Below are 15,378 nucleotides of genomic sequence, written 5' to 3'. Positions count from 1 at the left end.
AGCAGACACACAGAATATAAACTCAAGAAGAGCCAGGTGAAGTTCAAAATTGTATTGAATCAAAACAAATCATGAAAACAACTCAATACAAGGCGTAGGTTCTCTTCAGAAAGTATATATGTACATTGGTTCACTCTATTCCTGTAATTTCCCTGCTACCTAAAAATATATTCTAAGTCCTAAAATGGTTGAAAATTTGGGCATGACCCGTAGGTACCCTTAGCAAAAATACGCTACTGAAAAAAATATCCTATGTCCTAAAATGGCTGAAAATTTGGGCAGGGGTTCAGGGCCTGAAGAAAAATAAAGTAAAAGAGTAAAGCGACGCCACTTTACTCGCCGTGTGGACTGCGGAATGATTTTTGTTAACCCTGTTAGTTCAGTCCACAGGGCGGAGTCCGGTATACCATTTAGACACTAAAGCCAGGTTGGTTGCTCAGACCCCGGAGGACAATTTAGAGATGACAACAAATACTTCTCAGTACTCAGGTTGGGATCCTCCCACAACCATTCCCAAAGAAGCAATGCTGTAACTCTAAGTGGGAAGTCCGGTATACCTTTAGGTTGGTTGCTCAGACTCCCGCCGAACCTCAAAAACCAACAGCTTATATACCTTTCGTGACTGTCCCTGACGTCACCGCCAAAGAACCAATGAAAACGTCGCTCTGGGTCCACAGAACAAAATGGGGAGGGAGGGGGGAGAGTTTCGAGGCTGCTGTCAGCCTCCATAGAAGCTAGAGTTAAAATCCCTCAAAAATACACAAAAACTCCTGTACTAAGTAAACTACATCAAAAACGCTATAAAGATATGCATCAATAAAAATGGAAATTCTACGACGCATCATTTGATACCAAACACTCATTGGTTATCAACACTGTGAACAAAGTGCAAAACCTCTGACTATTACCTCGCAAAATAGTCATGTCACACCAAAAAACATATGCAGTTACAAGTTAACCCCAATCAAACACAGTGTATATTCAACAGGCTTCTCATATGTAGATAATAAACATAAAATCTACATTCTACTAAACAAATGAATACAGAATACATATTTAAATTAAATACATGGGTAAAATAAAGAATGATATAAAAGCTACAGAAAAGAAAAGAGAGAGAGAGAGAGTGTGTGTGTGTGTATGTGTGTTTCTTTCTTTATTTGGTGTTTAACGTCGTTTTCAACCATTCAAGGTTATATCGCGACGGGTGTATGTGTGTGTGTTCGTCTGTGTGTAACAAGTATTATTAACAAAAGCACAGCAACATAGAAGTAAAGAATCACTGAGGTCAGACAGGAAAAGGGGGTTGGGGAGAAGAGAGGTGAGAGGTGGACGTAGCTAAACAATACTCTCGCTGACCGCAAGAGAACAATGGAAAAGGACTGTATCATACCTATTTCCAAACCATTTACTAAGGGAAAGAACAGATATGATTTTACAGACCTGTTTACCCTTACGATTTTGGCGTAATTTATTACGATTTTCTGCAAAAAATACGCCATTCCGCTATCCGTGTCAAGACTACGATTTTCATAAATTAAAAAAAAGGTTAAAAAAAAATAAACATTTTTATTTTTTTATTTTTTTATTAATTCACATGTTTGGTATTGTTTTTTTCAATGGCAAAATGGGGTGAAAAAGCACAGGACTGACCAGAGATCATGTCTGTCTGATGAGACGCTGGAGAGCCTTCTAGTGGTGAAGTCTTGCCCTCACTCATTCGGCAAGCGCAAGTACAGTAGAGAAGCGCTTGACACACTGAAAAAGGCCTACCACGAGCAAAAGAAAAAGAATCAGTGATGCATGTGCTTTTGATGTGATCTTCTTTGAAATTATGATGACTACAAAAACTGACTGATGTGTTTTGTTTGTGGATGATGGATATATGTGCATGATTGCGTTTCGCAGACACAGTTGTCATGTGCGTTGTAATTGGCGACGAAGGCTGGATGATTACTATTTTTGTGCCAGGATTACTATTTTTGGGGCTGAGCATTACTCCAAAACACTTATGGGGGTAAACAGGTCTGGATTTTAGAGTGTGAATCTTAATTCCACACAGTTTCAATACTAACTTAGATAATATATTCTGCTCTCTACACCTTCTCTTCTTCTTCACTCTATATACTTTAAGAAGAAAATTGCATATGGAGAAAAGACAAAAATATTCCTGTAGTCGCTTTTCTCCACACATAGAAGGTTATAGGTGTAGTGTCACATAGTAGCTAAACTAGCAAAGTCCAGATTCAACTTCATCAGGAACTGTTGCTAGTTATTTAGCTCACTTGCAACCACAAGAGGGTAAATTTATATAGTGCAATATTATATTTGATTGTGCTAGACGTGCTATCTTAATAGACGTGTGACCTTATTTAGATTTTATCTGTAAATTTATTCAATTTAAAGATGACACGGACAACACTTTAGGTCAGTGTTATTGGAAGTATGATAGGTGTGCTTGTTATTACATACGTGAACCTATGTTTTATGTGTGTTGTCCTTTTGTCCAATTGTTGTTATAATCGTTTACAGGCAGGCAGGGTGTGCTGAAGAAAATTTTCCATGTTTATGTAACATTTTAATGGACAATAAAGTGTTGTTATTGTTATTGTTTTTTGTTAAAGTAATGTTAGCTGGAAAATTAGGTAGCAGTGATAAAAGGCAATGTGGCACAGTAGCTGTGACATCATTATTTTTGCTTGCTTGTTGCTTGCTCTTATTTTGAAGGGTAATTAAACTTAAAAGTTACAGAAAATAAAGATAGTGAGTGAGGAGGATGTGAACAAGTGAAGTACAAAGTTGATAGCAAGTTCATTGTCAGTGAATTTTGTTGCACATTTCTGTTCAATTAATTACAGTTTCAAATGACAGCTTCCATCAGATCATTTGTGTGACAAATTTGAAGTTAAATATGCTGTTATCTTTGCAGTGTTTTGCAGTGGCTTCACGTCTACTCGGTCTTAGCCAAAACATTTGTTTGATGTGCAGTTAAGTCTGATACACACAATCCAGGCAGAGGTGTACACTGCTGAAACAGAACTAGCTCTTTAAGCAAGAACAAACAAGTCGCGTAAGGCGAAATTACTACATTTAGTCAAGCTGTGGAACTCACAGAATGAAACTGATTCAACGCACTGCATTTTTTCACAATGACCATAGTCCGCCGCTAGTGCAAAAGGCAGTGAAAGTGACAAGCCTGTACATGTTTAGTGCGGTAGCGGTTGCGCTGTGCTGCATAGCACGCTTTACTGTACCTCTCTTCGTTTTAACTTTCTGAGCGTGTTTTTAATCCAAACATGTCATATCTATATGTTTTTGGAATCAGGAACCGAAAAGGAATAAGATGAAATTGTTTTTAAACCATTTCGGAGAAACAGATATAGAAACAGAGAGACAGAGCAACACAGAGAGAGAGAGAGAGAGAGAGATACAGACAGCCAGACAGAGAGAGAGACAGGCAGACACAATGAGGGGGATGGGTAATATCTTGAAAAAAATGATAGAGATTACTTTTTTTCCTCTTCCATTCACACACACACACACACACACAAACACACACACACACACACACACACACACACACACACACACACACACACAGCGTGTTTTCAATCCAAACATATCATATCTATATGTTTTTGGAATCAGGAACCGACAAGGAATAAGATGAAAGTGTTTTTAAATTGATTTCGAAAATTTAATTTTGATCATAATTTTTATATTTTGAATTTTCAGAGCTTGTTTTTAATCCAAATATAACATATTTATATGTTTTTGGAATCAGAAAATGATGGAGAATAAGATGAACGTAATTTTGGATCGTTTTATAAAACAATTTTTTTTTTTACAATTTTCAGATTTTTAATGACCAAAGTCATCAATTAATTTTTAAGCCACCAAGCTGAAATGCAATACCGAAGTCCGGGCTTCGTCGGAGATTGCTTGACCAAAATGTCAACCAATTTGGTTGAAAAATGAGAGCGTGACAGTGCCGCCTCAACTTTCACGAAAAGCCGGATATGACGTCATCAAAGACATTTATCAAAAAAATGAAAAAAACGTCTGAGGATATCATACCCAGGAACTCTCATGTCAAATTTCATAAAGATCGGTCCAGTAGTTTAGTCTGAATCGCTCTACACACACATACACAGACAGACACACACACACACACACACACACACACACATACACCACGACCCTCGTCTCGATTCCCCCCTCTATGTTAAAACATTTAGTCAAAACTTGACTAAATGTAAAAATAATGTGGTTTATTGCTAGTCAGTTTCTAACATACACTGCTCCCGGCATGTAGTGCTGACTAAAACGCAACACTGGTCCGTCAGTGTTGCCCAAACACACGCTAAGAATAATCTGATGCTGAACTCTACTGCTTCTTGCCATGGCAGAATTGCATGTGCTGCAGTAAGCATCTATATTCTTCTCTGTTTGCAGTGGATGAAATCTATCACCTTGCCTGCCCAGCATCCCCGCCCAACTACATGTACAACCCCATCAAGACCATCAAAACCAACACCCTGGGCACTATCAACATGCTAGGTACCTCGCTTGTCTGTGTGTGGGTGTGGGTGTGAGAATGCATGTGTGTGTGTGTGTGAAAGCAGAGTGTGTGGATGTGAGCTTTCATTGTGCATTTCAATGTCACTTGAGTATCAGATATTATTTGGTGTGTCTGATTTTATTCTTCCCCAGGACTTGCCAAGAGAGTGCGGGCAAAAATGCTTTTGGCATCTACATCAGAGGTGTATGGCGGTGAGTTTTGCTGTTAAAGATGGGGGGGCAGTGTTTAGCCTGGAATAAAAAGACAATGGGACATTTGTCCCGCATAACCAAATTCTGATGGGACATTACATAGTCGAAGGCAAAACGCACAAAGCAGGCTAGGCGGTCCGAAAATGCTTTTGTTGAAAGATGCAAAATAGTGCTATTTAGTGTCATATGATGATATGAGAATTTGCCAGTGAATCTGGTTAGTGTGTGTGTGTGTGTTTGTCTGTGTTTCGATCGATATCGCTTCTGTTGACAGTTTCCACAGAGCACAGATAGTTCGCAGAATTGGTTGAATACTAATGAATTACATTTTAAAAGCAAATCACATTGCATTTTACAAACTCGCAAGTTGCTCGGCTTGGCGCGCGTTTTTGCCTAGCTCATTCCGAACATTGTACTCCCGTGAAAAGTGTGCATGGGGTGGCGCAGTGGTACGTAATCTCAGTGCGCCCTTTGACGCACTGAAGGCAATTCCAATGGGACATTTTGAGATGTTATGCGCCAATGGCGCAAGGCGCACTAGTAAATGAAACCCTGGGGGGTATTATATACTCAAAGGAAAAAGTTAGGAACCGCCCTTGAAAAAACCAGCTGACTTTATCTGTGCCAAACTCCTTGTTCCTAAGTTTATAAAACTAAATGGCTGTCAGGTCGTATACACCAGTGGGTGAGCAATGCTGTGTTAGCAGGAAACTTGCTCGGGATCCACGGAGGCCTGGCTAGGGCACGAGACAGAAACTGCCAAACTGCAAAAAGTGGACCATTTTTACACTGGCGCGTAGGCAAGCCTGGGCGGGAAAGATGAAAAATTTGTTATGCACGTGCAGGGGGGATGTGTTGAGAGTGAACTGTTGTCACCAGTTAGGCTTTATAGTCCCGCGATTTTCCGCTCGCCACCATCTTCTCACTATGCCTCCCAGACGAAAGGTGACCACCTTCAACAAAGCCCGGGCCATCGCATGGCTGCAAGACGGCGTAAGCAAGCGAGAAGTGGGCAGACGACTTGGAGTGTCCCATTCTGTCGTGGTCAGGCTGCATCAGAAGTTCAGGCCACCAGCGACCTGGGGAGGCCCAGGTCAGGACGGCCTAAGAAGACAACACAGCGTGAAGATCGCTTCATCAGAAGACAAGCTCTGCAGCAGCGAGGCACCACTGCAAACATCATCAGGGGCCAGCTGAGGGTGGCAACAAACACCAACGTCAGCACGAAAACCATCCGCAAACGCCTGCACGAAGTTGGCCTGTGATCACATCGTCCAGCTGTACGGCTACGACTGACAGCAGCTCATCGCCAGGCTCGTTTGGCGTTCTGTCACAACCATGCCAGGTGGACACGCCAGCAATGGGCCGATGTGCTGTTCAGCGACGAGTCCCGCTTTAATCTGCACCATCATGACGGTCGGGCTCGTGCGTGGAGGCGTCAGGGTGAGCGGTACAACAACGGTCTGGTGTAGGAGAGGGTGGCCTTCGGCGGGGGCTCCATCATGGTGTGGGGGGCCTTCAGTTTTCGACACAGAACCCCCCCCCCTACCACATTGTTGGCAACCTGACGGGCCAGCGCTACAGAGATGTTGTTCGTACAGCTGTACATCTCCTTTTAAGAAATGTAGCTATAGACGATGTAAATTGTTCAGTCTGTGACATTCCGACCTTTTGTGGGAAAAAAGTGAGATCAGTAAAAGAAATTTGAAAGATTCTCGTAGGAAAAAAATACAGCCCACCCTGTTCAGAAGGATTTTGGAGAAGAAAGTTAGGATTTGAAATTGACGAAAAGAATTGGAACTTAGCAGCCACTGTCACTAGTGAACTTCGATTACGTGTACTGCATTGGAAAATATTGCAAAACATTTATCCAACTAATATTTTATTGTGTAAAATGAAAGTGAAGGCTGATAAAAACTGTACATATTGTGAGGATAAACTTGATGTATTGGAGCATTTTTTCTTTGAATGCCCAACCGTGCTCAGGTTTTGGAAATATATTGAAATGTACATATTAGTAAACATTGGCGAAAGAATTAGGTTGAATGTTACAGATGTGCTTTTTGGTATTAAAAGTAACAGCAAAAATATGAAGAAGATTAATCATATTATTTTAATCGCAAAGATGTGCGTAAGCATTTTTAAAAAAAACGATTTACGATCAACACTGGAAATTATTTTTGGAAATCATGTTGTTTTGAGATTTCGTTAGTCTGACGTTTTATTAATTAGAAACAAATTGTTGATTGTCTCTGATTTAAGATAAAGCATGTAAATGAGAAATTATGTGTACAAACAGAAAACATACAGTTACCATGTTTGTTATCACGTGTTTATTGATTGATTAAAATTTTGAAATTGGTTAAAAAAAAAAAAACCAACGTCAGCACGAAAACCATCCGCAAACGCCTGCACAAAGTTGGCCTGCGATCACGTCGTCCAGCTGTACGGCCACGACTGACAGCAGCTCATCGCCAGGCTCGTTTGGCGTTCTGTCACAACCATGCCAGGTGGACACGCCAGCAATGGGCCGATGTGCTGTTCAGCGATGAGTCCCGCTTTAATCTGCACCATCATGCCGGTCGGGCTTGTGCGTGGAGGCGTCAGGGTGAGCGGTACAACAACGGTCTGGTGTAGGAGAGGGTGGCCTTCGGCGGGGGCTCCATCATGGTGTGGGGGGCCTTCAGTTTTCGACACAGAACCCCCCCTACCACATTGTTGGCAACCTGACGGGCCAGCGCTAACCGAGATGAGATTGTCGCCCCTTTGGTTCTACCCGCTCTACACCAGGTTAGTGTGCAGGCTGTGTTCCAGGACAATAACGCAACACCTCACAGAGCGAGGCTGGTCAACAACTTCATCCAGCAGGCTGGTGTCACCAGGATGAACTGGCCGGCCTGCAGCCCTGATTTCAACCCCATCGAGCACCTGAGGGATGAGCTGGACAGGCGAGTGAGGAACAACCACCCACCCCCAAGGAACCTGCAGCAACTGCTTCAGTTCCTGCAAATCGAATGGCAGGCCATTCCTCAGGCCTTCTGCAGGAAGCTGGTAAATTCGATGCGGAACAGGACTGCAGAAGGCTTTGCAAAACGCGGCGAACTGTTCGGAACTTGCATTTTTTTTTCCGACCCCCATGTTGTTTCAGAGCTTGTTGACACGTAATGCGTGAATGAAATGTCACCATATTTTGGAAAAGGATCGCAGAGATAATGAATTAAACATGTTACAAATTTTATTCAATTTTGTTTGGTGGTTTGGAAGCTGTGTTTGTTTGCGTAAGTGGTCCCTAACTTTTTCCTATGAGTGTATATATATATTTTTTTTAATCAACAGTTTCATAATGTGTTTCACTTCTTTTTGTAAAATTAGTTTTAGATAAGTGCAGGTTATTCTTTACTGCCTTTAATTTATGAATTTGCCATTTTGGTGCAAAGAGACATGAAAAACAAGATAAGATTTGCAGATTTAAAGGGGCTTATGCATTTACTTTCCTTGGTTAAGTTCCTATGTTTCCTTGTCTTTTTAATCACATGTTAAGTGTCGTGTTTTATAAGTTGATATTGACTACGGTGTTAACGATGACAAATCCATGTGTTGAGCAGATCCAGAGCAGCACCCTCAGAATGAAGACTACTGGGGCCACGTCAACCCCATCGGACCCAGGGCCTGCTATGACGAAGGCAAGAGAGTGGCAGAAACCATGTGCTTTGCTTACAAGAAGCAGGTCAGTCTCCAGCCTTACTTGTCTGATGCTACCATTCTTTTCACCAGTCTCTTTGTTATTAAAATGAGTGTTTGGCAACAGAAGTCAGCTACGCGATTCTAATGCTTTAATTTTTTAGACCAATCATTTTGCTGCTAAAATGTGTTTTAAAACGGGTTCTGACATAACAGATACAAAGCCATGGTCATGGAAATGTTGCTGGCATGACATTTCTGCTGGCTGTATATAGTATATACACTTGGTTAACTGATCAAGAAGCTGTACTGATACATAACATGGTGCAGTAGTATTGTCTGGTGTGATACAACATGCAGCAGTGGTGTTGACAGTGTGACAGGTGTGATACAACATGCAGCAGTAGTTTTGACAGTGTGACTGGTGTGATACAACATGCAGCAGTAGTTTTGATAGTGTGATACAACATGCTGCAGTCGTGTTGACAGTGTGACTGGTGTGATACATCATGCAGCAGTAGTGTTGACAGTGTGACTGGTGTGATACATCATGCAGCAGTAGTGTTGACAGTGTGACTGGTGTGATACAACATGCGGCGGTAGTGTTGATAGTGTGATACAACATGCAGCAGTAGTTTTGATAGTGTGATACAACATGCTGCAGTCGTGTTGACAGTGTGACTGGTGTGATACATCATGCAGCAGTAGTGTTGACAGTGTGACTGGTGTGATACAACATGCGGCGGTAGTGTTGACAGTGTGACTGGTGTGTTACATCATGCAGCAGTAGTGTTGACAGTGTGACTGGTGTGATACATCATGCAGCAGTAGTGTTGACAGTGTGACTGGTGTGTTACATCATGCAGCAGTAGTGTTGACAGTGTGACTGGTGTGATACAACATGCGGCAGTAGTGTTGACAGTGTGACTGGTGTGATACATCATGCAGCAGTAGTGTTCACAGTGTGACTGGTGTGATACATCATGCAGCAGTAGTGTTGACAGTGTGACTGGTGTGATACAACATGCGGCGGTAGTGTTCACAGTGTGACTGCATGGTTGTTATGGTAGCTGTGGTGATTGGTGCTTCCATTCACTGATTGTGACACTGTGAATTGCATGATAACAGGAAAGCCTGGAGGTGCGAGTGGCCAGAATTTTCAACACCTACGGTCCCCGCATGCACATGAACGATGGGCGAGTGGTCAGCAATTTTATCCTGCAGGCTTTACAGAATGAGAACATTACCGTAAGTTCTGCTTTGGAAACACACGCACACTCTACCCCTACCCCACCAATCTTAAGTCAGACATATAGCAACTATTATTGTCAACTTGTATAATTGCAAAGTTTTGTTTCTTGCATCACCTTGAATCAGAAACTGATAATAGAGACCCTAGATGTCAAAACACTGTTGTACTTGTACTTTACATTATTAGCTTTTTGTAACATTTTCAAAGTCATTCAAGTTAGTACACCTAAGGCGCCATTTTGGAAAGTTTTCTGACAATTTGGACCTTAACAAGTTCAAGGGACATTCGCTTTACTGTAATTTAGAAATACCTGTAAATGATTTGCTCAAAACTGCTCCAAAACTATGCCAAATGATTAAATGAATTTTAATCAGCGAGCAGTTTGCTTCGCCCAGCTCTCTTCCGTTCGTCATCAAACTTTATCTAGTTTTCATAGATACCCATTTGACAAAGCAGATTAAAGCCATTGGATTGAGGAAGTCAAACCTATAGTATAGCAAACGCATGCACATTTCGTGCCATACAGGGCTATAACGCTTCGCATTACGTAAACAAACATGCTGTCCGTTGGAGAATATCAACGTCTGAAAAGACCACCAAAACACAGCATTTAGATTTGAAAAATAGAACGCTCAACCACTAAAAATCTAATACCTTCCTCGTGTGTGTTGTCATCTACTCAACACCCAAATTGAAATCTGTAGCTCTCGGCTCAATTTCAAATTTGTATCTCTGGGAACACTCAGGGGCGAAAGGTAGGAGGAAAATTATGACTGGCGCAAAAAATTAGGCGTCACTATAAGAATTACAGTCGGGAATGCCCACTGAAAACACAGCCGTTTTCAATTTGAGTAACTGAGCGCTCAAATGTTTATTGTTAAGGTATTTCTGGTGTGTGGTTACATAATTACCTGAAATGTAAAACTCTTAGGGCGATGAGAGACCGTTTTTTGGTAAGATTATATCACTTGAAACTGAGCCTCCCCTGAATAAAAGTAATTATGATTTGTTTTTGAACCATACTCATAGTGCAATACCTTTTTTGGAGTGTTTCTCGCAGTGAATCTTTGTGCTTGTAATAAAACACCAGAAATCACACAACAAAGAACACATCGCTCTTTTCATATGCTTACAATGGTGTACCAGAGATCATAAGATTTTTCCTTTCAGGTTTTGATTGACATAAAATTAGAAGAATGCATCACTTTGTTGAAATTTGAGGGGACAGTTAAGTGAGTTTTGTGAAACTGAGCTTATGTGTGCCATGAAGCAGTATCATAGATTAGGTGTCCTGCATTTTGTACAAGTCGGTGTGTTTGTGCAGGTGTATGGAGACGGGACACAGACACGGTCCTTTCAGTACGTGACGGACCTGGTGGACGGCCTAGTCAAGCTGATGGCCAGCAACTACTCCATGCCAGTGAACCTGGGCAACCCTGACGAGCACACCATCATGGACTTTGCCCACATCATCCGCGGCCTTGTCAGTGAGTAGTGCACAGCAGTCTGACTGCTCACTGTATGTTAGTAGCCCTGTCAGTGAGTAATGCACAGCAGTCTGACTGCTCACTGTATGTTAGTAGCCCTGTCAGTGAGTAGTGCACAGCAGTCTGACTGCTCACTGTCTGTTAGTAGCCCTGTCAGTGAGTAGAGCACAGCAGTCTGACTGCTCACTGTATGTTAGTAGCCCTGTCAGTGAGTAGTGCACAGCAGTCTGACTGCTCACTGTATGTTAGTAGCCCGGTCAGTGAGTAGTGCGCAGCAGTCTGACTGCTCACTGTCTGTTAGCAGCCCTGTCAGTGAGTAATGCACAGCAGTCTGACTGCTCACTGTATGTTAGTAGCCCTGTCAGTGAGTAATGCACAGCAGTCTGACTGCTCACTGTATGTTAGTAGCCCTGTCAGTGAGTAATGCACAGCAGTCTGACTGCTCACAGTCTGTTATCAGCCCGGTCAGTGAGTAGTGCACAGCAGTCTGACTGCTCACAGTCTGTTAGCAGCCCTGTCAGTGAGTAATGCACAGCAGTCTGACTGCTCACTGTCTGTTAGCAGCCCTGTCAGTGAGTAATGCACAGCAGTCTGACTGCTCACTGTCTGTTATCAGCCCTGTCAGTGAGTAATGCACAGCAGTCTGACTGCTCACTGTCTGTTAGCAGCCCTGTCAGTGAGTAATGCACAGCAGTCTGACTGCTCACTGTCTGTTAGCAGCCCTGTCAGTGAGTAATGCACAGCAGTCTGACTGCTCACTGTCTGTTAGCAGCCCTGTCAGTGAGTAATGCACAGCAGTCTGACTGCTCACTGTCTGTTAGCAGCCCTGTCAGTGAGTAATGCACAGCAGTCTGACTGCTCACTGTCTGTTAGCAGCCCTGTCAGTGAGTAATGCACAGCAGTCTGACTGCTCACTGTCTGTTAGCAGCCCAGCACATCTCCAACCCCCACCCCTTCCCATCCCTTTTGTTTAAACTCCCTAATTTAGCCCCCCCCCCCCCCCCCATTGCTTTTTTTGATTTTCCCCATCCATTGCATCTGTGAATTTATCTCTGTTTTGTGGCGCTCTGCCCTGAAGGCCTGATTTTCTTAGATTTGTTATGTCCGTTAAAATATCAAATAACCAAAGGGAAGTAATCACTCTTAATGCATACGACATGTGTAATAGAGTAAGCGAGAGTTGTACGGAACCTTTTCTCCTGGCACCTGAGAGAATAACAAGCATTGAAATGAACAAGCGACTTTCATCCTCAATATAATGCCAAACCTAACAGAGTTATGCATATCACTGTTGCTACAAATGTTGCCCTTGCATTTAGTGCTTTGTTTGCTTGGTGAAATCAGTTCTTCATATTTGTGTGTAACAGAGGGCAGTAGCAAAATTGTGCGAAGACCTGCCATGCAAGATGATCCACGAAGACGGCGACCGGACATCACTCGCGCTAAAAAACTATTGAACTGGGAACCAAAGGTAAGCTGTTGTTTGCTATAACCTGAAGACGGCGGGGCTCAAAGTATCTGCCATTTATAGATCCTAGATAGCTTGTTGCCTGCATTGGCACTGGCCTACAGTGTACAAATGTAAGGTGTGTGATGACAGGTTGTTGTGACTAATACAAGTGTAAGGTATGTGATGACAGGTTGTTGCAACTAATACAGGTGTATGGTGTGTGCTGCAGGTTGTTGCGACGAATACAAGTGTATGCATACCTGTCAAGTCTTTCGTTATTCGTGTAATTCTTACGGAAATTTGATGTTTTTCAAGTCTTACGGCGTATGCCAAAGATCTTACGGTTTGGTCAAATAAAAAAAAGATCGCAAAGGTTCGTCCGAGAACAAAGTAACAGCTAAAAAATCTCGCGGTAACTGATCCGGCGGAAGTACAAGGCAACGCGCATGTGCACACCATCAGCGCGATCTGACTGAGTACTGTGCGACCACGCTTGACCACACGCGACCTCTAATTAAAGCAGTTACCGTGAGTTCGAATCCCGGTCGCTGCTGCCTGGTGGGTTAAGAGTGAAGATTTTTCCGATCTCCCAGGTCAACTTATGTGCAGACCTGCTAGTGACTTAACCCCCTTCGTGTGTACACGCACGCACAAGACCAAGTGCGCACGGAAAAGATCCTGTAATCCATGTCAGAGTTCGGTGGGTTATGGAAACACGAAAATACCCAGCATGCCTACTCAACGAAAGCGGAGTGAAGCTGACTATGCTCTCAGAGTATAGTGTGGGGAACCCAAATGGGCAAACGAGCTCACACGTAACCAGACAAATTCTGGAACGTTGAAGAAGAAGAAGAAAAGCAGTTACATGTACTATTGTTGTTGTTCTCGGTATCTTCAAGGTATTTTCTCACGTGCGAAGTTTTAAGCCATAGAAATGAGGGATTTGTGATGCATTTTCGAAGAGCTAGCGATCGAAAGTGAAAGCAGCCAGATTCCTGTCACATCCGATCATGTCGGACTTGTTTTTAGAACACGTGCGACCTCAAACTAAAGCATTTACATGTAATATGTTTGTTGTTCTAGTATCTACACAGTATTTTCTGTGAAGCCATATAAATAAAAATAAGGGCGTTATGATGCATTTTCGAAGAGGTAGAGAGCGAAAGTTGGCACCGGATGTCTGTCACAACCGATCATAATACGACTTGTTTTTAGAACATGCGACCTCAACCTAAGCATTTACATGTCATACTTTTGTTGATCTGGTATTTGTCCTTGATTGTTGAGACACACATGAGTTTCTGGCTTGTAACCTGTGTGTTTTACATGTTCTGTTTGGCTAAAAATGTTCTCTTTTGCACATTGTGGTGGGGGTTTCCATTCATGATTGAATCACTGTGCTCAATGAATGAATGTTGAAACACACTTGTCTTGTGCCTTTACTATCATGTGGTGTTTTTGTGCATTCTGGTAAAATTTGTGTGAGGGGTGTAAATCACTAAATGTGTGTCTTGTTGGAAGTGTGCTGTCTTTGTACAATTTAGGTGATTCTCAGTACAATTTACATTTAAACATGCTTTGCATTTCAAAATTACATAAAACAGTGCAGTTGAGTGTTGAGAAAAGTGTTTTTCTTATTTGTGAAATAAGGCTGATTTCTTGTTTTTTTGTGTGTGTGTGTGTGTGTGTGTGTGTGTGTGTGCATGTATTTAGTTCTTGTGGTGATTAATCTAACGACTTCTGCAATTTTGCACGTTGTCTTATGCTTTTTGGTGCAAACTTATGGTTTGTCAGCAAAATCTTATGGTGAGAATCCACAAAAGCTTGACAGGCATGTGTATGGTGTGTGATGACAGGTTGTTGTTACTAATACAAGTGCAATGCTGTTGCCAGGCCTAGGTCTTCGGTCTCTGACGCATTTCTTTCTGATTTGACGCATTGGACCTAGCCTTGTATGGTCGATGGACCGATAGTTTTTATGTTTTGGTGGTCAACTGACCGATACATATTCGTACAAGGCGGACAAGGTCTGCAATGAATGGAATGGGAGTTGCAAAGTCGGAAAATAAACCCCGATCGAAATGCTCATGTTCGCTACGAGTGAAAATGCACTCGGTGCCGAGTCCGTATTTGTCGTCATTGACACTCGAGGCTGCGTTAACGGAAATACCCGATCCAGCCGGTGTACCTATTTACCGAAAACGGCGCAAACAGCGGAAAGTTCATCAATATAATACTATATAATACGGCATGGTAATGCGAAGATCAGGCAGGATCCCTACATTCTCACACCGGGCACTGTATCGGAAAGGGTAGGCCAGGAATGTCAGGCTCTTTCTCCTCGCAAAATTTATGGACAATTAAAACTAGGAAATGACATCAAAGCAATGCCAAAGGACTTGAAACAGGTTCAGAATAAGAAGGATAGGGAAAAATGCGAATAGCCTGAAAATGTTGCCCCAAAAAAAGTTGCTAAAAGTTGCAAGTCAGCAAATGAGCGCCATACACTAATTTCTGTGAGAATCAGATAATAAAGTGTTATCATTGTTCAATGGCTTTATTGTCATTCTTGCGTAAATAGATAGATTTAACTCCGGACAGTAAATTATTTTGCATTGCATGTATCAAGGTATGGCGGTACAATTTGCACCTATTGTTTTTTTCAAGCCAGGACATTTGGACCTATTGTGTTTTTCAGGAAGGTCCAAATGACCTATTGGCAACAACACTGCAAG

At 42.3% G+C, this 15,378-nt stretch overlaps 1 protein-coding gene across 2 annotated transcripts in view; it reads left to right on the top strand.

Moving 5' to 3' along the window:
• LOC138983690 (UDP-glucuronic acid decarboxylase 1-like) overlaps positions 1-15,378 on the top strand; it is a 100,308-nt gene that overhangs the window by 81,321 nt on the left and 3,609 nt on the right. For both annotated transcript variants that reach the window (XR_011461233.1, XM_070356985.1), the window contains exons 6-11: positions 4,456-4,560; positions 4,714-4,773; positions 8,379-8,500; positions 9,583-9,702; positions 11,031-11,193; positions 12,561-12,664. Coding sequence is in view for 1 of the 2 variants with exons in the window: in XM_070356985.1 (XP_070213086.1) it covers positions 4,456-4,560; positions 4,714-4,773; positions 8,379-8,500; positions 9,583-9,702; positions 11,031-11,193; positions 12,561-12,664 (674 nt within the window). In the remaining variant the exon portion in view is untranslated. The remainder of the gene's footprint in view (positions 1-4,455; positions 4,561-4,713; positions 4,774-8,378; positions 8,501-9,582; positions 9,703-11,030; positions 11,194-12,560; positions 12,665-15,378) is intronic.

Source organism: Littorina saxatilis, linkage group LG13, assembly GCF_037325665.1.
Source record: "Littorina saxatilis isolate snail1 linkage group LG13, US_GU_Lsax_2.0, whole genome shotgun sequence".
In the NCBI taxonomy this organism is placed as follows: Eukaryota; Metazoa; Mollusca; class Gastropoda; order Littorinimorpha; family Littorinidae; genus Littorina; species Littorina saxatilis.
This window is presented reverse-complemented; position numbering and strand designations above follow the sequence as displayed.